The sequence below is a fragment of the Aquarana catesbeiana genome, unplaced genomic scaffold (genome assembly GCF_042186555.1).
Source record: "Aquarana catesbeiana isolate 2022-GZ unplaced genomic scaffold, ASM4218655v1 unanchor240, whole genome shotgun sequence".
NCBI classification, from domain to species: Eukaryota; Metazoa; Chordata; class Amphibia; order Anura; family Ranidae; genus Aquarana; species Aquarana catesbeiana.
The window spans coordinates 90,644-114,489 of record NW_027362669.1 but is presented as its reverse complement, the minus strand read 5'-3'; the positions used below and the strand labels follow the sequence as shown (position 1 = coordinate 114,489).

At 43.3% G+C, this 23,846-nt stretch overlaps 1 protein-coding gene across 2 annotated transcripts in view; it reads right to left on the bottom strand.

The window, feature by feature from the left end:
• The window catches only part of LOC141122091 (uncharacterized), a 531,020-nt gene extending 510,413 nt beyond the window's left edge, over positions 1-20,607 (bottom strand). Inside the window, exons 1-7 of one of the 2 annotated variants that reach the window (XM_073611895.1) lie at positions 20,506-20,607; positions 18,624-18,752; positions 18,001-18,135; positions 17,789-17,912; positions 17,575-17,672; positions 17,264-17,485; positions 16,978-17,184 (exon numbers count right to left, since the gene is read on the bottom strand). In XM_073611895.1, coding sequence (XP_073467996.1) covers positions 16,978-17,184; positions 17,264-17,485; positions 17,575-17,672; positions 17,789-17,912; positions 18,001-18,135; positions 18,624-18,719 — 882 coding nt within the window. In that variant the 5' untranslated portion in view covers positions 18,720-18,752; positions 20,506-20,607. The remainder of the gene's footprint in view (positions 1-16,977; positions 17,185-17,263; positions 17,486-17,574; positions 17,673-17,788; positions 17,913-18,000; positions 18,136-18,623; positions 18,753-20,505) is intronic. The other variant, XM_073611896.1, reaches the window with a different exon arrangement.
• Between the last annotated feature and the right edge of the window lie 3,239 nt (positions 20,608-23,846).

Genomic DNA, 23,846 nt, shown 5'->3' with positions numbered 1-23,846 from the left:
CGTATTCCTGTCGTGAATGCGGGAAATGTTTTTCACAGAAGTCCAGTCTTTACGCACATCAGAGAACTCACACAGGGGAGAAGCCATATTCCTGTCCTGAGTGCGGGAAATGTTTTTCGGTGAAGTTCAGTCTTTCCACACATCAGAGATCTCACACGGGGGAGAAGCCATATTCCTGTCCTGAATGCGGGAAATGTTTTTCACAGAAGTCCAGTCTTCACAGACATCAGAGATCTCACACAGGGGAGAAGACGTATTCCTGTCGTGAATGCGGGAAATGTTTTTCACTGATATCCAATCTTTACAGACATCAGAGATCTCACATGGGGAAGAAGCCAAGTTCCTGTCCTGAGTGAGGGAAATGTTCCTCACTGAAGTCCTGTCTTCCTGTATATCAGGGATCCCACACAACCCTCGAGGTGTATTAGTGCCTTGAGTGCGGGAAATGTCTTCTATATGAATGTTGCTGGACATCACATCTCTCATGTGTGGAAGAAGCACACCCTGATATACACCTCAGATATACTCTATGGCTGATCTTCATCATTAAAGAAACAGTTCCAGGGGTGTGGACATTTTTTTTTTTTAAATGACTCGGTCAAGGGACCAAATCTACTAGTCCCTTATGACAATCTACTTGTCCCTTATGACAATCTCCTTGTCTTGATAAAATAAAAGATAATTTTAACCAAAACCGTATATAAATCTGAGGTGCTTTTAGGAATGTCAGAGGATTTTATAACTTGGGTGCTCAGTACAAGCGCATGCTGAGCAGACAAATCACGTTCCGGTGTCAGCTCTGTTAAAGGAAATGTTCACCTTTTATAAAAAAAATAATAAATGCACATTTTCTGTAGGTAAAAAAAAGTTAATTTACTATTTTATTTTTATTTACTTTTTTAGGAGCCTGGAAAGCATTGCAGCCATGATGTGCTGATGGCTGGTGCTATGCAGAACTCCTGCAGACTGTCCGTGTAATTTGTCTGTCTGTACATTGTACTGGGAATGCAGTTACAGTGACAGGAAGAACCAATCATCTACCAGAGAGCTCACAAGCCGACATCGGCAAAGGACAGAACTCTGTGAATGAATGGCACAGCCGCGCTGTTTTCATAAAATTACAGCCGGTACGGGGAACTTCTCCCCGCACTGCTGTCACACAGAGGACTTGGATCGCTGAGCCGCTGCAGGAACAGGAACATGTAACATCTTCCCGAAGGTGAACGTTTCCTTTAACTCTTTCACTGCCAGAGCCGTTTTTGTGTTTTTTGCCCACATTTGAAAAATTATTTTGGGCCTGAAGATTATATAAAACCTCTAAAACATTATATATTTTTTGAAAGCAGCACCCTGGAGAATAAAATGGCAGTAGTTCCGTATTTTTATGTCACATGATATTACTGCAAAAGTCTAGGAAACACTTTTTTTTGGTAAAAACACACTTATCTTAATCTTAGGGGGCAGAAAAACACAATAATTTAACCATTTTTTTTATAATATAAAAGCCGAGGTTGAGTAAATAGATACCCAACATGTCAAACTTTAAATTTGTATGTGCCTGTGAAATGGTGACCAACTTCATTTTATGTGCTTGGGTGTAACTTTTTTTGTACAAGTAAAAAAAAATGTTTTTTTTTTTAACTTAACTTTTTTCATGCACATTTCTATTATCCCCCTAATCTTTATAACTCATGACCAGCTGACTGTGCAAGCTACTTTGACACTGACATTTATCACCGTCTCCTTGCTATGTCCCCCAAGCATTGTGTAAGTGGCACAGATGATCATTTACAATGTTATAACATTATGAGATTGCTATGTATTTATATTCTGTATGTTTTTTTTAGTTAGCCCGATTTTCTTTGCTGCCAGGACATAAAAGGTCCTGAAGAAGCTTATTGATGTGAAACGCGTCAACCTCTTGGACAATTCAGCAAAGCTAAATGAGTCATCATGAATCTATATGGCCTAATGTTTGATGGATTTGTTCCCATGTGGTTTTAACACATCATTTTACTATTTGGAATAAAGATTTATATTTTATGTTATTTTTGTGTTTGCCCTTTTTTGTGTCAATAAAGTCCGATATACAAGGTTCTTTTTGAAATTTTATATACAATATATTGGATGTGGTACATTAATAATAGCCAAATCTTCCTCCTTTATTTATTTTTTTTTTAAATATAAAAAATATATTTGAATGTGACCAGCATTCCCCCAGCTGTTATGAATATTGGATGTATTTTATTTCATACACTGATTTCCTTGGCTCCATCTAGTAGTCATAATGCAGTATTGTGATATTTTTACTAATGGTGGTATGTCACGAAAAATACCCCATTATGGTCACTAGATGGAGCTGAAATTCATAGGAAATCGCTTTGCTACATTATGGACAGAATTGCTTGTCACATTCCTCCAATTAATTTTCTAGAAGTAGACCTCTTAGTTTCCTTCATCAGACATGTCTTCATACAGATAACTGAGATCATACTCATACACTGGTGAGTACAGAACACACTGAAGGATATAAATTATTCAAAGCAATAATATTAAACCAACCATTAATTTAAACCTGACAATTTGCATTTGGCCATTAGATGGTGCTAAGTATCATAGAAGTAATCTAGTGAACAAATGTAACATGTTTTATTTTCATTCGATGGAAAACTTTCAACCAGCTCAGCAGATCGCTTCATTCCTTCAATCCCCCCCATTCACACAGAAGGAATGTACTTACATTGTCACCGGGCAGATTGCTATGTAAATTATTTATGACTAGACCCCTAAATGTCAGGAGATGTTTATATAAAGATGGGAAGTATGTAGCAGATAAATGAATAGACCTCCTAGCAATGTTATTACCAGGCTGCAGCTAGGGGGAGCTCTAATGTTTAGAGTGTGACCACAGCAGAGTGATCCCATCTAGCTCACATTAACCCTTTCACCGCCAGAGCTGGTTTTCCATTATTTTTGCACACATGGTAATATGGAGATTTTGGGCTTGAAGAGTAGATAAAACCCCCAAACATATATTTTCTGAAAGCGGAGGCCCTGGAGAATAAAATGGTGGTAATTGTTAAGGTGTTCCTCGTACACAAATGTCACCTTCATATCCGGGTTTATTTTCTACTTTCCCCCATTTTCTATAGTGTGATCTTTTCTACAATACTTTGTTATACATAAAATAGTGGAAAAATGAGTGTAATAACCACAACACCTCTCCATTCACATTGGTGCCATGATGAAAATATACAAACAGTAATAAAAAGTGAAAAGATGTGCAAACATCACATTCCAAACATTCCTCAAAGTCCATTAATAAGTGTGAAGAAGAAATCGCTCCACTCCCTTATATATACACAACTTAGTGCTCATGTCACCCATCTGAACTATATGCCCCCCACATTCATGGGTGGGAACACACACATTATACACAATTTTAAGGTAAAATATAAAAGATGAGGTTGTGATGAGTAAATAGATACCAAACATGTCAAGTAATAAAATTGTGTGTGGCAAAATACTACAGTACTTAAAAATCTCCATAGGAGGCGCTTTCCTGCTCATCAGTTTAGAGATAAGTGTGATCTCTGGTGGTAGAATTATTCCTCTCACTCCGACATTCGTAGTAATCCCTCACATGTGTGGTGCAATCACGCTTTACATACACGTATACACAGCATGGATGTGTTTACAGGTCTGTGTGGGGCAATGGGGGTTACTTTTTTTTTATATAAAAGGTAGGTTCATTTTTTTATATAAATTTTATCATCTTTTTTTTAACTTGTTTAATTTTATTAATACTTTTTTTATAATTCAGATTTTTTAACTTGTTTTATTTTATTTTTTCTTATTTAGCTGTATTGCTATCTTACAAGGATATAGCAACCAAATATGATATCATTGGGCAGGTGACAGGTCCTCTTTATGAGACATGGGGGTGTATTAGACCTCCAATGTCTCCTCTGTCCTCCAATGCACAGATGGCACTCAGTTAGATGCTTCCTTGGCGGTATCATCCGGGGAATGACGGCTCAAACACTCAGAGCTGAGGATTTCCGGCTTCATTCAGTGCAGAGGAGATCGGGGGATGGACGGTCACCAGTCTCCTCCCTCTTGGCCTCTTGAAGCTGCTGGATGAGGTTTCAGGCTCCCATGACAAGAGGGAGAGCCCAGGAACCACACTGGGGGGGTCATGGTGGAGGGAATCGGGCTGTCTACAGTGTAAATGGGATCAGGCAGCTATACAGCCCCCCCAGTCACTCTTACTGTGCAGCTGGGAGCTGGCTGAAGAAAACAAGCACTGCTACCGCCGCCATCAGCTTGTGATTAACCCTTCACTCTCTGGGTGTACTATGTACCTCCAAAGAGCTAAACTGGTTACATATCATGTCTGGGGGTTCTAATCCTGGGGGGCCCTAATGCTGGGTTGTCATAATCCCGGGGGGTCCTGATCCTGGGGGGGTTCCAAATCCTGGGGTGTACTAATCCTGGGGTGTCCTAATCCTGGGAGGTCATAATGCTGTCTGTGAAGGGACATTTCTATGATGTGCAGAAAGTGCTGAAGCTGTGCTGACTTTTACTAAGGAAAAATGACCAAAACAGCACATTACCAAAACAGACCCCTCCCCCCGAGGTTCTTCTATGTATTTGGGGGACCTTTGGAGGGTCTGTGTGCTGCTGAAAAATAAAAAAGAAGCCGGAAATGAAATGTCATTTTCTGGCAATTTAAGCTGATTATTTTTTTAAGGAAATGTCACTTTTTCTGTAGCCCATCCTACAGCAAGAATGAAAAAATGTATAGAGACCCCCAAATACATACAAGACCCTCTGAGTGTAAAATCCATACCATATCCATTATCCAAGCATGTAGCCTGGCTGCCCAGGAAAGGGGGAGGGATAAGTGTGCGGCTCCAACCCCTCCTCCTGAACCATAGCAGGCCATGTGCCCTCAACATGGGGGGCCTTCCCTGGGGAGACTCCTCATAGTAAAGCACCTTGTCCCCATGTTGACAAGGACAAGGGCCTCATCCTCACAACTCTGGCCTAGTGGTTGTGGGTGTCTGGGGGGCTTATCAAAATCTGGAAGTGCCCAGTCCCCCCATATGAATGCATTTGGGGTACATTCATTTAAAAAAAAAAGAAAAAACAATAAAAACACTCAATGTCCTTTATTTAAAAAAAATCCCCCAAAAAGTCTCTTATTGTAAATCCATCGTCAATTATGATGCCAACCCCCCACTGACTCCCCTATACCCACCAATGACCCACCACACAGGAGCGATCTCCGACAGTAACACTCGCTGACTGATAGCTTCCCGAGCTGTCATCAGATATATAAAGGAAGGGGCGGGGATAGTGGTGACATCATTGCCCAAATATGGTCATATTCAGACAATGATGTCATGATCTAAACCCCACCCATTTGCATACATGGCCATGTAAGGTAATGGGCAGGGTGAAGTCGGCGGTTGCTAAGGACACAGCTGTTGCAGGCAGACGTTGCTTCCCTAGAAACCAGTGACAGCCAGGAGCCGTCACATTCGTCTGCACCAAAATTCGTAAACATTGGATGTTCAGACAAATGTGGGAGGAGCCAGTGTTCATCCAATCTGTTCAGACACGGAGCTCCTCCCTAATGCATATTATTGTCAATGTGTGGAAGTGATTGTATCTGGCAGACAGGGATCTGTATGTGTGTGTGTATATCACTGTCCGGCACATCCATGAGATAGGAAAAAAAGTCTCATCATTGGTGTTGGTGAGAAAAAAGCCAATCTTTGGCTTCAGTAAAATAAAATAAGCCCCGTCATTGGTTTCAGTGAGATAAAATAATCTCCATCATTGGTGTCAGTGGGAAAATAAAACCCATTGTTGGTGTTAATGAGATAAAATAAGCCCCATTGTTGGTGTCAGTGAAATAAAATAAGTCTTATCGTTGGTGCCATGAGATAAAGTAAGTCCCATCATTGGTGTCAGTGATATAAAATAAGAACCATTGTTAGTGTCAGTGAGATAATATAAGTCCCATTGTTGGTGTCAGGGAGATAAAATAAGCTCTATTGTTGGTGTCAGTGAGAATAAAGTGTAACCCCAGCCCAGCATTGGTGGTCAGTGGTGGTACTTACCTGATCACACACTCTCACTGCCTCTCTGCTGATGTTGGAGTTCTACTATCACTGTCAGAAAGGAGATCACGGCTCCCCACAGTCGGCTATAATTGCAGTGCCTGGTGATGGAACCCAGAGAGTGTTCCAGCCGTCATCATCTCACTGACACTCTGTACTCTGAGTTCTGGAACCTGTGAGATGAGGACATGATAGGACAATAGACTAAATCCTGGGACTGTTCTTCATCATTCCAGAACACTTGGCAACAATGGCAAGGCCGTGTTCACAATATGAGATGTTTCTCAGGGCTGCAGTACCTCCACAAGATGGTGATCTCACTTCTACCCAGACAGGAGGTCTCTATGGAATACAGACAGGAAGTCTCTATGGAATACAGACAGGAAGTGATGTCAGGTACAGACAGGAAGTGATGTGAACCACATGCTAGGGGGCGCATGTTAGGGTTCTTCCAAAAAAGTGGGGTACTTTAATTGCTTCCGGACCGCCCACTGCACATACACTGCGGCAGGGCAGCCCAGCTGCGCGAAACAACGTACCTGTACGGCGAAGTAGATTAGAAATAGTACACCACGGAATGCACTGTAGATATAGGCTACACTGGAAGCTGCAGAATATATATATATATATATATATATATATATATATATATATATATATATATATATATATATATATACTGTATATATATATATATATATATATATACTGTATATATATATATATATCAAATACACCACCTGAAGTAGATTAGAAATAGTACACCACGAAATGCACTGTAGAATGTAGATCTCTAGGCTACACTGACTGGATGCTGCAGAGTATATATATATATATACATATATATATATATATATAATTAGGGCTGTTACTGATTAAAATTTTCACGTTCGATTAATCGATTATATTTTAATCGATTAATCGACTAATTTCGATTAATGATAACGCACATACAGATCCAATTACTATATATATATATACACACACACACACACACACATACATATATATATATATATATATATATATATATATATACACACACACACACATACATATATATATATATATATATATATATATATATATATATATACACATACATATGCACACACACACACACACACACATATATATATATATATATACATATCAGTCCAACTGATCAAAAAAAAAACCCACTACATACAACTGATGCATCTATGGCCAGCTTTAACCAAGTCTAAATGGACCAGATAAGAAGTTATGGCTGTGATTGCAGATTTGATCGAATTGCACACCGACTGACTACATAAAGCGCACATAATCTCCATAACACAATAAATTGATATAACAAGGGACACATTTTTCTGTATACTATATACTGTATACTATAAGCACAGGTTGTAAAGCCCTCACAGATACCACACAGAGGGAGACCTGAGCAGGTCCTCTGCTAAGAAGACATTCCTGGCTCCATGATTTGTATAGGAGAAGACTCGGCTCTCCCCTCACCACACCGGCCTCCCATACACAGACGAGGAGAGCAATGTCCTGTGCTATGTGAGGGAGAGGTGAAGGTGGATACATCTCTGTAGGACTCAGGAATGTCCTCTGTCTCCACTGATAAGGACTGCTCAGTCGTACATTGTTGTCCTTCAAAGAGCCGTGTAATGTCCCCAGACGCACATCCCAGCCGCCCTCCTCCTGTGTTGGTTTTACCAGAGGATGGATTCCCTCCCGCCTTCTCAGCGCTCCTCTCTGTACTCTGCCGGCGCTCCTCTCTGTACGGCTTGGAGCTTTTTCCACAGCACCTCCCTCCCAGTTTCCATCCCCAAACACAGACTGCTGCTTTTCCTCCTCCTCATGTATCTCTCCACAGCTAGCACTGACTTTGTATGGCACCATTTCCACACACAACTCCTTTCACAAAGCTCCCCCTTCCCTTCGTTAGCAGACGGAGGCACTTGGGGAAGGGGGAGGAGTCCAGTGATGTTGATGTCCGTGACATCACCGGATCTCCGATGGAACTCCCTGAAGACTCAGAAGCTGGCGGAGAGGTGAATACTGATCAAAAGAATTTTGGTTGATCAAAAAAATTAACAATTAATCGGAAATTAATTATTAATTTCCACAGCCCTATTATATATATATATGTATATACTAGACTGACTGTATATATATATATATATATATATATATATATATATATATATATATATATATATATTTATTTATCAAATACACTGCCTGAAGTAATTAGAAATAGTACCCCACAGAATGCACCGTAGAATGTAGATTTCTAGGCTTCACTGACTGGATGCTGCAGAGTATATATATATATATATATATATATATATATCAAATCAAATACATATCAAATACACTGCCTGTAGTATTATTATTATTATACAGGATTTATATAGCGCCAACAGTTTACGTAGCGCTTTACAACTTGAGGGTAGACAGTACAAATACAATACACTTTGATACAGTAGGAATCAGAGGGCCCTGCTCCTTAGAGCTTACAATCTAAGAGGGAAGGTCAAAAGATACAAGAGGTAATAACTGTGGGTGATGTGCTGATTGAGAAGATAAATGTACAGTTGTTAGGTGGGGGCCAGATAGGCTTCTCTGAAGAGATGAGTTTTCAGGGATCGTCTGAAAGTGGATAAAGTAGGAGAAAATCGGACGGATTGGGGTAGAGCATTCCAGAGGATGGGGGAGGCTCTGGAGAAGTCCTGAAGGCGAGCATGGGATGAGGTGACAAGGGAGTTTGAGAGCAGGAGGTCTTGGGAGGAGCGAAGAGAACGATTAGGTTGGTATTTTGTGACTAGGTTAGAGATGTAGCTGGGGGCCAGGTTGTGGATGGCTTTGTAAGTTATAGTTAGTATCTTGAATTTAATTCGGTGATTGAGTGGCAGCCAATGGAGGGATTGGCAGAGGGGTGTAGCAGACGCTGAGCGGTTTGTGTGGTGGATGAGCCTGGCAGCAGCGTTCATGATGGACTGAAGTGGGGATAGCCTATTTAGAGGTAAACCAATGAGGAGGGAGTTGCAGTAGTCGAGGCGGGAGATGACCAGGGAGTGGATTAGAAGCTTTGTGGTGTCATTGGTTAGGAAGGGGCGTATCTTGGAGATGTTGCGGAGATTGAGGCGGCAAGCTTTGGATAGTGATAGAATGTGGGGTCGAAAGGTTAGTTCAGAGTCCAGGATTACACCTAGGACCCTGGCGTGGGGAGATGGGTTGATAGTTGAGCCGTTGATATTGACAGGGAAACCGGGGAAAGTGGCACCTGAGGAAGGAAATATCATGAGCTCGGTTTTGGATAGGTTGAGTTTGAGGTAGTGATGTGACATCCAGGCTGATATGTCTGCTAGTAAGTTGGTAATGCGTGAGGAGACAGATGGAGAGAGCTGGGGGGGTGGAGAGATAGATTTGGGTGTCATCAGCGCAGAGATGATATTGAAAGCCATGGGAGGCAATCAACTGACCCAAGGAGGTGGTGTAGATTGAGAAAAGGAGAGGTGCAAAAACAGAACCTTGGGGGACCCCAACGGAAAAAGGAAGAGGAGAGGAGGAAGTAGAGTTGTAAGTGACACTGAAGGAGCGGTGGGATAGGTAGGATGAGAACCAGCGAAGAGTACAGTCACGGAGACCAAAGGAGTGGAGTTTTTTGAGGAGGAGGGGGTGGTCCACTGTGTCAAAGGCAGCAGAGAGATCCAGGAGAAGTAGTACCGAATAGTGTCCATTGGCTTTAGCCATTAGTAGGTCATTTGAGAGTTTAAGGAGAGCAGTTTCCGTGGAGTGTTGAGGGCCAAAACCGGACTGGAGGGGATCTAGAAGTTTATTCATGGTCAGATGGTCGCTTAGTCGGATGTAGACCAGTCTTTCAAGATGTTTGGAGGAGAAGGAGAGTAAGGAGATTGGACGTAAGTTGTTGAGATTGGTGGGATCCAGTGAGGGCTTTTTGAGAATGGGGATGACTAGCGCATGTTTTAGAGAGTTTGGGAAGATGCCACAGGAGAGGGAGAGGTTGAAAATGTGAGTTAGAGAGTGTAGAATCGAGTCAGAGGGTGAGCGTAGCATTTGCGAGGGAACAGGATCCAGGGGGCAAGTGGTTAGATGGGTGCTAGATAAAAGTTTAGCAACCTCAGTAGTAGTAGCAGGGTTGAATGAGGGAAGTAATGATTGTATCTGTGGACATGGGGTGTTGCATGAGGGAGGTTTTTGCGCATTGGTGATCTCCTCATGAATTGTATCAATCTTAGTTTTGAAGTGATTGGCAATCTCCTGGGCAGTGAGTGTGTTGGTGGGTGGAGGCAGTGGAGGACAGAGTAGAGTATTGAAGGTAGAGAAGAGTTGACGTGGACTGGATGAGAAGGAGTTAATGAGTGTGATAAAGTAGGTCTGTTTGGCAGTGTGAAGGCAGGAGTAGTATTTTAGGAGGGCAGATTTATATTGTGTGAAGTCTTCCTGGGTCTTAGTCTTATGCCACAGGCGCTCAAGAGCGCGGCTACGTTTTCTGAGACTTCTGGTGTCATCTGTTTGCCAGAGTTGTAGCAGTCGGGGCCTAATTCTGCGTGTAGTGAGGGGGGCAAGCTTGTCAAGGGAGGAAGACAGTGAGCTGTTATAGATGAAAGTAGCTAGGTTGGGGCAGGACAGAGGTGAGATTTTGTCATAGAGGTGATCAGTAGCAGAGTAGAGAAGAGAAGGGTTGAGGTGGCGAAGGTTTCTACGGGTAACCGTTAAGCGGTTGGAGGGAGAAGAGGTGGAAGACAGGGAGAGAGCAAAACTAATAAGGTGGTGATCAGAGAGTGGGAGAGGATTGTTGGAAAGGTTGCACGGAGTGCACAGATAGGAGAAGGCAAGGTCAAGGGTGTTGCCGTTGGAGTGGGAAGGAGCCTGTATCCATTGCTTCAGGTCAAGCGATGAGGTTAGACTGAGAAGTTTAGAAGTAATAGTAGTGTTAACGTTAACAGGGATGTTGAAGTCCCCAAGAATGATTGTGGGGATTTCAGCAGAGAGAAAGTAGGGTAGCCAGGCCGAGAAGTCATCAAGAAAGGCTGATACTGGTCCAGGGAGCCGGTAGATGACAGCAATTCTTAGAGAAATGGGAGAGAAAAGACGAATGCAATGTGCCTCAAAAGAGGAGAGTGTCAGAGAGGGAGGTAGATTAGAAATAATACCTCATGGAATGCACTGTAGAATATAGATCTCTAGGGTACACTGACTGGATGCAGAGTATATACTACTGTATATATACTAGACTGTCTGTATATATATATATATATATATATATATCAAATACACTGCCACTAACTGAATAACCTGCCTGTTTAATCTAAATCAAGCTATCTCTCCGTCCACACCAACAACACTACACAGAGGCCGCCATGTAGGCAGCCTTATATAGTGTGGAGCATAGACTTAGTCCCCCTGAGCCATGATTGGCCAAAGGCACCCTGTCTTTGGCCAATTATGGCTCTCTTAGCAGAGGGCGCTGGGATTGGCCAAAGCATGCAGGTCAGGTGCATGCTTTGGCCAATCATCATACAGCAATGCACTGCGATGTTGCAGTGCATTATGAGGCAATCCGCGGGCGCTCAAATTTCCTGCGAACACCCCATAATGTTCGTTCTTCGGCAAAAACCCCGATGTTCAACCCGAAAATCGAACTCACATCTACTGAGGAAGGGGGGTCTGTACTTAGTGGGGGGGTCTATACTGAGGAAGGGGGGTCTATGCTGAGGGAGGGGGTCTGTACTTAGTGGGGGGTCTATATTGAAAGAGGGGGTCTGTAGTTAGTGGAGGGGGGTCTGTACTGAGGGGGGACTATAGTTGGTGGGGGGGGTGACACCAATTTTTTCTGCACCGGGTGACACCACCCCTAGTGACACAACTGATTTAGGGGTCTATTCATAAAACATTTGCATAGCAATTCCTCCATGGAAAGTGCATGTACATTCCTTCTGTGTGAATAGGATGGGGAGAACAAACGTTGATAGACTTTTTGCTGAGCTGTTTGAATGGTTTCCATTGGTTTAAAATGGAAAATACCATATTTACTATTAGATGGTGCTAATTTCCTTGATCCTTAGCGCCATCTAAAGGCCAAATGCAGTATTTCCCATTTGAAATCAATGGCTGGTTTATTAGTGTTTGTTTAAATAACTTTTATGATACACTAAAAATATACGCCGGACCCTCAGCGTGCCGGCTACCTAATTAGTATGTCAAAAAAGGTGAAACAATACTAATATATGGGGATTGAATAACCACAAAAACGTTAGAGTAAAAATGACAACATGAAAAAAGAGGGAAAAGGAGAGGATGGGAGCTCACGGTATGAAGATTAAATGGCAAACTTGACATAAAAACCTGTAATAGCACAACCAAGCCTGTGGTAGCACATATCTATGGAACTTCACTCACCATACAAACATGATTAGCAAAAAAAGATTTATTGGTGTCAAAGATAAGAAAGACATTAAAAAACATCATGCATACATTAGTATTAAAGCTATAAAAACAAAAGGACATCTCTGGACAGGAGGTGCAATTCCACCCAAGTTGCAGGAGTTGTAAAAATGCTGTAATACAGCTGGGATAATATCCCCAGGTCTAAGCGACCTCTGAAGAGTGACCCAAGTGTTGATCTGATATTGAAAAAGGGAGGATGGATAAAGTCAAAGCACAAAGTGGAAGCTATGAGATGATATGAATGGTTCTCCGATCTGCATTGGAAAAAGGTGGACAAGTAGATGATTGTATTGATCTGGAAGGTAGGTGTAAAGAAATAGGGGGGGGTTGCTGGGTAACAGTGGTCAGGAGGAGATGTACAAGTGGAATAGTAATGAATATGGGGGTCCAATAAAGTGATGTGTGGGTCACTAAAACCAGAAGAACATGGTCCTCCTTGGCCTCCCTCTCACTGTACCAATCAGAGTCCCTATGAGGACTCGCTCTCACACCCCAAATGAAAGAGCAATGTGAAGAGGTAATCCTTTCCAGAAAAGTAATAGTCCTTTCCAAAGAATGGTAAATGTATTTATACTGTACTTATCAGCTTGTCATCAAGTCCACAGGTCCAGGGTCCCGGGGGAAGGTCCTCCCTTGTCTGTGAAAACAGCAGTCTTGTAAAGTGTGTAGAACCATATATGGGTCAAAGGCATGTAGTCCAGAGATGGGCCGCGCTGGCCTGACCGCTTTCACCCATCTCTGTCGTCTCCATCAGAGGCTGGTTCCCAATGCCGTCCATTGCACTTTTATCCTTCAGTGTCTACTTAACTCACAAGCACATGAGTCCAATCTCAGATATTACAATCAAACCATGCCTGACAAATGAAAATTAAGGGCTCTACTAGCCAGAATTTACCTCAGTGATTTCCTATGACCATCAGCTCCATCTAGTGACCATAATGGGGTATTTTTCCTGAAATACCTCAATAAAAATAGCACAATACCACATTATGGCCACTAGATGGAGCCAAGGAAATCAATGTATGAAATAAAATACATCCAATATTCATCACAGCCGGGTGAATGCCAATCACATTCATTCAACATTTTTTTTATAAACAGACCTCTAATCTTTTGTGAAATCTTACACCACAAAATGTACTCGGCCAATGAAAGGTAATGACTTAATTTTTATTTTTCTCCTGCTATCAATGGCCAACACGGTACAACACTTCATCCATGTCTTTGGTGATCTCTGATCTCCTTATGAACTGTTTCTTACATGATGAAGATCAGCCATGGAGTATATCTGAGGTGTATATCAGGGTGAGCTTCTTCCCCACATGAGAGCTGTGATGTCCAGCAACATTCATATAGAAGACATTTCCCACACTCAAGGCACTAATACACCTCGAGGGTTGTGTGGGATCCCTGATGTACAGGAAGACAGGACTTCAGTGAGGAACATTTCCCACACTCAGTAAAGAAATACGGCTTTTCCCCTGTGTGAGATCTCTGATGTGTCTGAAGATGGGACTTCACTGAAAAACATTTCCCGCACTCAGGACAGGAATGTGGTTTCTCTCCCGTGTGAGAGCGTTTATGGACATTAAGACCAGATTTAAGACAGAAACACTTCCCGGATCCCTGATGTACAGGAGGACAAGACTTTAGTGAGGAACAATTCCCTCACTCAGGACAGGAAAGTGGCTTCTCCCCCATGTGAGATCTCTGACATCTGTAAAAATGGGAATTCACTGAAAAACATTTCCCATACTAAGGACAGGAATACAGCTTCTCCCCGTGTGAGTTCGCTGATGTTTGTAAAGATTGGACTTCTGTGAAAAACATTTCCTGCACTCAGAACAGCAAAACGGCTTCTCCCCCGTGTGAGATCTCTGATGTGTGTAAAGAGTTGACTTCTTTAAAAAATATTTCCCGCATTCAGAACAGGAATACGGCTTCTCTCCTGTGTGAGATCTCTGATGATTATAAAAATTGGACTTATCTGAAAAACATTTCCCGCACTCAGGACAGGAGTATGGCTTTGCCCCTGTGTGAGACCTCTGATGTTTGACAAGAGTTGATTTTTGTACAAAACATTTACCACACTCATAACAGAAAAATGGCTTCTCTCCCGTGTGCAATCTGTGATGATTGTAAAGATTGGACTTCTCTGAAAAACATTTCCCGCACTCAGAACAGGAAAGTGGCTTCTCCGCCATGTGAGTTCTCTGATGTCTGTAAAGACTGGACTTCAATGAAAAACATTTCCCGCACTCAGGACAGGAATACGGCTTCTCCCCTGTGTGAGATCTCTGATGTGTGCAAAGACTAGCCTTCTGTGAAAAACATTTCCCGCACTCAGGACAGGAATTTGTCTTCTCTTCCATGTGAGATCTCTGATGTGTGTAAAGATGGGACTCCACTGAAAAACATTTCCCGCACTCAGGACAGGAATACGGCTTCTCCCCCGTGTGAGATTTCTGATGTGTGTAAAGATTAGACTTCTGTGAAAAACATTTCCCGAACTCAGGACAGGAATACGGCTTCTCCCCCGTGTTAGATTTCTGATGTGTGTCAAGATTGGACTTCACTGAAAAACATTTCCCGCACTCAGGACAGGAATACGGCTTCTCCCCCGTATGAGATCTTATATGCACATTAAGATTGTATTTAGAATGGAAACGCTTCCCGCACTCAGTACAGGAAAAGCTCTTCTCTGTTGGAAGGACGGCACCGTCCCTCACAGTCTGAGGTTCCTCAGGATAAGAGGAATACGATGGTCCATCTACACTGTGTGGTGCCGGATGGACATTTGAGGTAGTCGGGTTTTCTCCTGGACTATACTGTGTGATGTCCTCATCTTCTACTTTACAGTCTGGAGACAAAGTGAGACAATCCTCTGAGGTTTTCCTCATCTCCCGTCCATCTACTAAAATAGAAATAAAAAGATTATTACTAGACATGAGCAGATTGGTTCCCCTAAACCAGGACTCCGCCCACATCAGGCAGCTTTGTCTCTGAGGATCTTACAATTCCCTCCTCAAGGTAACTAGTAAATGGGTCCTCTGATCTCCTAGCAGTTCATTTCTTTATTAATGGACCTTAGTCAGAGAGTGAGGAAACAACGAGAACTGTCTTTTATAGGAGTGACAGTGATGAGGGGATTATAGGACGAGTGTCCCCACCCCCTCTATCACTCATTGCCATCTTCCCAACACAAGAAGTCCTGCACTTCCTTATTTAGTCCATGATTTAGTCATGAATAACAGCGGGGCTGAGCCCCACCAGAGGTCAGAGAGTGAGGATGGGGGGAGAACAACCAAGATGAAGACTGGACTGATCCTGAAGACCACCATCATTGGGTTATTGACTCCTCACTCATTATCACTTTCTGTTTAAGGTTCAAAAGTGTGAGGATGTTATCACATTATTATCAACATGTAAAAGTCTGTGCTCCAATCAAATCATCAGATATAAAATGTCTAGCTGGTAGAATATGGGTGAAACATAAGAGAATACAAATTATGTGTATATATAGCAGTGGGTAGAGGGCAGAGAGCAGAAGTCAGGACTATGTAATGTACAACATATTGTATAAGATACAACAGATAGGACTATATAGTATCAGAATAATGTAATGTACAATATAGAGTATATAGTGCAGGGGTCAGGCCTATAATATTGGTATTCAGTAATCAGTGGAAGATTAAATGTTTACATGAGACAAGTTGCAGAGGTCCCACACCGCTGCCTCCCATCTCCTGAGACTGCACTCAGTGACTTGGGTCTGAGACTATACAGACATATCCCTCCACCCGGCACAGCCAGCAGACAACAGAACAAGTAATCCTGGGAGAATTGTTCTGTCAGAGATCTTGCTAGACGTCTATTTTGAAAATGAACATTTTTCTGCCAGCTGAACCCCAGAATCTCCATAAATCCAGTCTAGATACATAAATTGTGTCTACAGCACAGAGAAGGAAGATTATCCGAGAGAAATACAGGAATACAGGACGGGGAACACAGCTCAGGAAAGTGACCAGGGGATTACAGGCTGATATCACCCAGTCCCCGCCCTACTCTGGACCAATCAGTGAGCAGTATGGGTGGAGGAATGTATTTAGTGTTAATGACCCACCTGTGCTGATCTCTGTAGGAGTGTCCTCCTCTATAAATGTCCCCGTTATTCCATCCTCCTCCATAGACTGCAGATCATCCCTCACATACCTCTCTTCTTCTTCTGATTTAACTTCAAATTCTATATCGATTGGATCTCCACTCTAAACCAAGAAAATGAGAGAGAATATCATCTGTAAGATATAAGCTTTATTATTGTGACATCACATAAAAAATCCATACATCTCTATCAGTGTGTTTTTTTAATATCCATCCCACCAACCTTGTAACAGTGAGGGATGGTGTGACCTTCCTGTGTGGAATCCCGGGAATACAGAGGACGGGGACATCTCTCTGGTGGGTTCCTGGTATTTGGTGGCTCCATCATATCCTTGTGTCCTTCTGAAAACTCCTCCATCACTCCATACTCCTCATCCTCCTCTTTATACTCTTCTTTAACATCAATATTATCATCCCCGAGGTTTCCACTCTGAATATATAATAAAACATTCATTGTAACAAACATGCTGTGTATAAATCAGAACTACCAATAATTGTCAATCATCTACCTGATGATGGTGAGGGATGGTGTGACCTTCTTGTGTGGAATCCCTGGAATACAGAGGACGGGGATATCTCTCTGGTGGGTTTCTGCAGCTGGATGACTCCACCATGGTGTCCTGGTACAGATCTTTGTGTTCTTTTAGAATCTCCTCCATCACCCCATCCTCATCATCCTCCTCCTTTATCTCTTCTTTAACCTCAACTTTAGAATCTCTCAGGTTTACACTCTGAATATATAATAAAAATGACATCAATGGTAACAATGCAGATAATGTACAGATCCTAATGATACTATCAGTGATTGTTCCTCATCTACCTGATGATGGTGGGGGATGGTGTGATCTTCCTGTGTGGAATCCCGGGAATACAGAGGACGGGGACATCTCTCTGGTGGGTTCCCATTACTGGATCCATCTGTAGGAAACACACACACTGACTGAATACATTGTTTCTATGTGTTTATCAGATGATGGGGGATCTAGGTGGACCCTCCGTACTGCTCTCTCCTTTACAATAAAGTCTCCTCTTACCCGGTGATGTGAGGGGCGGCTGATTGTCCATCATGACGTCCTTGTAGAGATCCTTGTGTCCTTCTAAATACTCCCACTCCTCCATGGAGAAATAGACAGTGACATCCTGACACCTTATAGGAACCTGACACACACAATGATACAGTCACCATCCAGACACATCCCTTGTCTGTTACTGGATAATGTCCCAGAATTCCCAGAATCCTCCTCACCTCTCCTGTCAGCAGCTCCATCATCTTCTTGGTGACTTCTAGAATCTTCTGCATGTTGTGTCTCTCAGGTTTTAGGGAGTCACATGGAGGCACTGTGATGGTCATATGATCACCTGACTTCACAAGAGGAAATCTCTGTATTGAGGAACCAATAGGAATATCATGTTAGAATCCCAGAATCCTCCTCACCTCTCCGGTCAGGTCTGTGTTTTATTAATAGAGATAAGAGTGATGTCATGTGACCTCCCAGAATCCTCCTCACCTCTCCGGTCAGGTCTGTTTTATTAATAGAGATAAGAGTGATGTCATGTGACCTCCCAGAATCCTCCTCACCTCTCCGGTCAGGTCTGTGTTTTATTAATAGAGATAAGAGTGATGTCATGTGACCTCCCAGAATCCTCCTCACCTCTCCGGTCAGGTCTGTGTTTTATTAATAGAGATAATAGTGATGTCATGTGACCTCCCAGAATCCTCCTCACCTCTCCGGTCAGGTCTGTTTTATTAATAGAGATAAGAGTGATGTCATGTGACCTCCCAGAATCCTCCTCACCTCTCCGGTCAGGTCTGTGTTTTATTAATAGAGATAAGAGTGATGTCATGTGACCTCCCAGAATCCCCCTCACCTCTCCGGTCAGCAGGTAGATGATCTCCAGGGTGAGGTTTAGTATCTTCTCAGTCATGTGACTCCGGTCCTCCTCCATCCCCATTGGTCCCGTCATTTGATCTATACAGGTCTCCTTGTAGAAGGATTACTTTGGGAAATGAAAGTAAGAATTATTTGGATGGTGTTGGTTACACAATAATAGGATGTGGATGTGAGGGGGTAATAGGAGAGTTTCTATACATATAAGAACTACTCCCCCCCATGGGAACACATTTAGGTAGACTATTTAGCGTCTGATTTTTTTGTGGGCTCCTGGGACCCTCTTGTCCTGCCGGATCAGATATTCCCCTTTCTATGTTGGGTTTGTTTGGTTTCTGAACTGGATTCGGTGGGTTTTTGATCTGCAGACAAGGAATGATAAATACGATCCTTCCTTTGACTTGTTTGCTCTGAGGCAGTGATGTGAGGACAATGTCGGGTCATCATGATGTCCAGGAAGGGGAACTTGCTGACTTTTGGTCGGAGTTGTCGGCTAATCAGGATAATTGCCAGAACTCCGGCTGCAAGGCTCCAATCTCCGGCAGCCTGCTGACTGATCGGAGTGATGTCACTGTCACTCTCTGCAGTAAGAGAAGGGATCGGATTGGATAGCAGGAGGATTCTGCTGGTGGAGTACAGAACTGTGGGGGAGGAGTCAGTTTTGCTCTCTCCAATAACAACCCATCTGCCATCTATGCTGATTATGAAGATTATAACATGTAAGTGTACTATTTGTTTTTATGGAATAAATGACTTCATCATTCTAATGAGGATCTCGCGCTGTCATTTCTTTGTTGTTTAATCTCCTTGGATCTTCCCGGATCTTTATCTGACAAGCTGCAGGACCCTTGTATGTTGGAATGAACATTTGTCCTCATCATGCTGTTACCATAGACTGCTGTCTGTTGGGCTGGACCTTGTAGTGCACATTACTGGTGTGTGATTTTTATTTCAGTGCTGGTAGGAGGACAGCAGGGGGGAGGGGTTTGTTCTCTTGGTCTATTTTGTATCCTGTAACATATTTCTAGAACGGTGAAATGGTGAGGTGAAGGCTTCCTTCACTTGCTGGCAGAAGGTCCTTAAAAGAGAAGTATGATTTTTTTTTCTTTCAGATTCATACTTACCTAGGTGGATGCAGCATCGGTCCCCCGGCACCTCTTCACTGAGAACCGATCGATCTAACATCTGCGATGGCTCGGTTCTCACAGCTCTGCCCCCCGCACTCACTGGAGATGTGGAGGGGTGGGGAGCGCCCGTCTCAGTCTCTCAGTGGCTCGCTGAGAGGCTGAGATGGCCATCAGTCCAGGGACCTGGAAGATCCAGACTTCATTGTGGTGATGATGCGGTGCCTGGACTGATTCCAGTGATGTCACCAGAGAGAAGACTTCATCCCGCTCTCTGCTGAAAACAGGTCACAAGAGTGCAAAACGAATTGTACTCCTGTAACCCATAGGAGAAGCCCAGCCAAGTGATCTCAAGCTGGACTTCTCCTTTAAGGAGGTGAGAAAAGTATGTGCAGGTGGGGTGAGAGGACCATCAGAGACCAACAGCCTGTGTAGTGTAATAATTGTCCTTTGTAGGCCATGTATGGTCAGGATGGTCATTGTCTTGTCTATTTATTGTCAGTGATGTTTGTTTAGAGGAACATATTATTAGAATTTATCTCCAAAATGAAGAGAATGTTCCGGCCCCATAAGTGGGGAAATGTTCTGCCCCTGAAGGGGTTAATCTAGGTTTCCACACTATATATGTGTGTATATCATCATCTGCTGGAGATAAAAGACATCACAGTGACTATGGAGGAAGAGGACGGACATGACGGGGGGGTTACTGGGTGTAAATAGAAAATAAGATCTTATTACCTCCTCTACTGCCTCTTCCAGCAACGTCTCCTCGCTACTTCCTTCCGACTCACCTCTCACCCAGAACTTCCTGTCTGTACCTGACATCACTTCCTGTTTTCCATAGAGACCTCCTGTCTGGGTAGAAGTAAGATCTCCATCTTGTGGAGTTCAGAGGAACTGCAGCCCCAAGAAACGTCTCATAATAACCATTCCTGTATAACAGGGCAAAGTTAAAAACATAACTCCTGAAATTGAACTTTTTGGTGAAGAAAATTCAAAAATATATCAAAAAGCATAACAATATACATATCAGTCCACTCATAATGAATATGTAAAACATAAATTGCAAGGATGTAATGTTTACATAGGAATGGTGGCGGAGATCTCTCAAAGTAAGAACATTTCCTTGTATATAAATAAAATAATTAATGTGAAAAAAGCTGTAAAACAATAAAAAAAAATATATAGACTGAGTCATCCACTTCAGCCATAAAGGCATTGTGATTCAAGATCTTCTAGATCACATAGAAGGAGGACTCATCGACATACGTCCCAACTTTTTGAGATGGGAATGAGGGACACCTATTAGTAAAAGTATGTAGCATCAGACACACACCCTGCCGCGCCCCCTTAAAAGAGAATCATACCAAAAAAAATGATTGGTTAAACCCACACGTGCTTTTTTACCACTACTATTCCTTTACACTGGCCGGTAAAATTTACAAATGCAGCAATTTAGAAATTGGATGAAAGGTTTAGCACTGGGAAACAATTTTTGAAAGATAAAAAGTGCATTTTATATACAACTATAAAGATCAAACCAAAATGAGAGACAGATGAGGAGGAAAGAGGGACAGAGGGACATTGTTCCAAATCAGGGACAGTCCCTTGAAATCAGGAACAGTTGGGAGCTATGCATTGATGATTTCATACATTTGTTTGGAAGGATAGAACAATCCTCAGAAGGGATCATGTAGGATGACAGGAAAGTCTCCTGACTGGTGAGATCCAACAGACATCCCAACTCTCCCACATTTCGGCTGTGGCTCCCTGACACCCGCAAGTGCCACGCAATATCCTGATTATGGACGGGTGCGCGGGGTGCACCCAGGGGCGGCGATACCGCTAGGCAAAACTAGGCAGTCACCTAGGGCGGAGACACAACCGCTGGCTTACCTACTCTCCATTGGGAGGAGAGAGGGCACCTGATGCTTGTGAGTGCCTGTGCGGCTGTGCCTCATCCTCTACCCCTCCCCTACCCGGTGGCTATGTGACCAGTGGCATAGCATGGGAGGAGGCAGGCGGGGCACCACCCTGGGGCCGGGTGCAGAATGTAAAGGGGCGCTGTTGTACTGTCCCCAGTGTGATGGTCATTTAGTGGGGGCAAATAGGTCCAGCACTAGTGGCACTATGGCATCAATCCACATCGCCCTTGGGGTGCAGGTGGGCATCCATCGCCACACACAGCAGTAATCAGCGATCCGAGGGCAGATAGGTGGAACGGACCTGAGAGAGCCCCGGACTCAGAAGAAGAGCTCCTCCGGCACCGCCTCTTCCTCCTAGACTCCGCCTCTCGAAGAGGTGAGAAGCAGCTGGGCAGGCGCAGCGTACCGTACCCCGTGCTTCCAGAGCAGCATGGATTGATCAAACTTCCTCCACTCTCTAATGTCACGTGAGGCCCGGAGCGAGGACTGTCCTCTGAGGACAGGCTGATTTGGGACACAGAGGACAGCCGGGAGCAGCTGACTGTCTGAAAGGATCAAAGCAGATCTTCACAAGAAGACAGACTGGCATGGAATAGAAGGTACCGTACCATCACATCATCATCATACACACACAGGTCTGCAGACAGATTCTAGTACAATGGGACAAAGGAGGGACTGCAGATAGGGACAGGGCTAGGGGTCTCACTCATCTCCCTCCTCGCTCCCCTCTTTCAGCCCTCACTCTCTCTCTGAGCCCCCCCTCTCTGTCAGCCCCCCCTCTCTTCGTCAGTCCACACTCCCTCTCTCTCTCAAACATCCTCTCAGACCCCCCTCTCTGTCCACCACACCATGTGTAAATTCTTATACAACATAAAGTGCTTTGTGCTCAAGATGCTGTTCCCTGCAGATCCACTGCTTCCACTTTGCTCCTACTTCATTCATCTCATAATATTTGTTGCTATATAAAATAAAGTAAAAACCTGTGCAGATGTATGTAATCATACAATATTATGTGCTCAATATAGTGTTCTCTACAAGTTCACTCCTTCCACTTTGCATCTACTTCAACAAACTTATTTTGCTCAAAAAAATTTCTCAAATCAATAAAGATCCCCACTAAGGGGGCGCCCTCACCATCACGTGTGTAAGAGGTGGAAGAAGGCGTGGCTACACTACAGCTGGCACAGTTTGGAGCACCGAGAACTTTACATCTTATCAACTTTTCATTGATTGGTGGATTTTATTGAGCAAAATAAGTTCATTGAAGTAGATGAAAAGTGGAAGCAGTGGACTTGCAGAGAACACTATATTCAGCACAAAATATTGTATGATTACATGAAATTGCACAGATTTTTAGTTTATTTAATATAGCAGCAATTATTATAAGACAAATGAAGTAGGTGTAAAGTGGAAGCAGTGGATCTGCAGAGAATATTATTTGAGCCCCTAGCACTTTATATATGAATGTCTCCACATATTTTAGTGTATTTGTGATGATTTATGTGCACACACAATAGGACAGCGCTGTGACACATAATGCTCTTCTAGTTGATAAAGGGAATACTTACCTTTGTTACAGCAGCAGTCCGGTATAAGTTATTTTTGTAGGTATTTGAGTTGTTACACATAGCGCGGGTTTTATTCTATTTATATTGGTGACATCATTGGCCAAATCTGGGGATCAGGAGCCATTTCCACCCTTTACTCTCGGCTGGGGTTCTTTGCAGGTAGGTGCAGTCAGGGGAGGAAGAGCCTCACCCGCCATGAGAAGGTAAAAAAACAAAACAAAAATAGAAGATTGAGCTTCGAGGGTCGTAGCTCGGCTTCCTGGGAAATTTGGGGCTCCTTGTTCAGCCTGTCAGAAGCTACTTACAGAGCGGACAGTTTAACTGCTTGCCGCCCGCCCACCATCAAATGACCCCGGGGTGGTGCGGCTCTCATTCTGGGACGCCGTCATATGATGGCGTCCCAGAACGGCCGCTCTCGCAACCTCAATCTCGCCTCCACAGCTCTTTACCCATGTGATCGGCTGTGTCCAATCACAGCGGGTCACATGTAAACAAGGAAGTGCCATAATCAGCTCTCCTCGCCTGACAGGGTGTGTGGCGAGGAGAGCCGATCAGCGGCATCTCCTCACAGGGGAACACCTAGGAA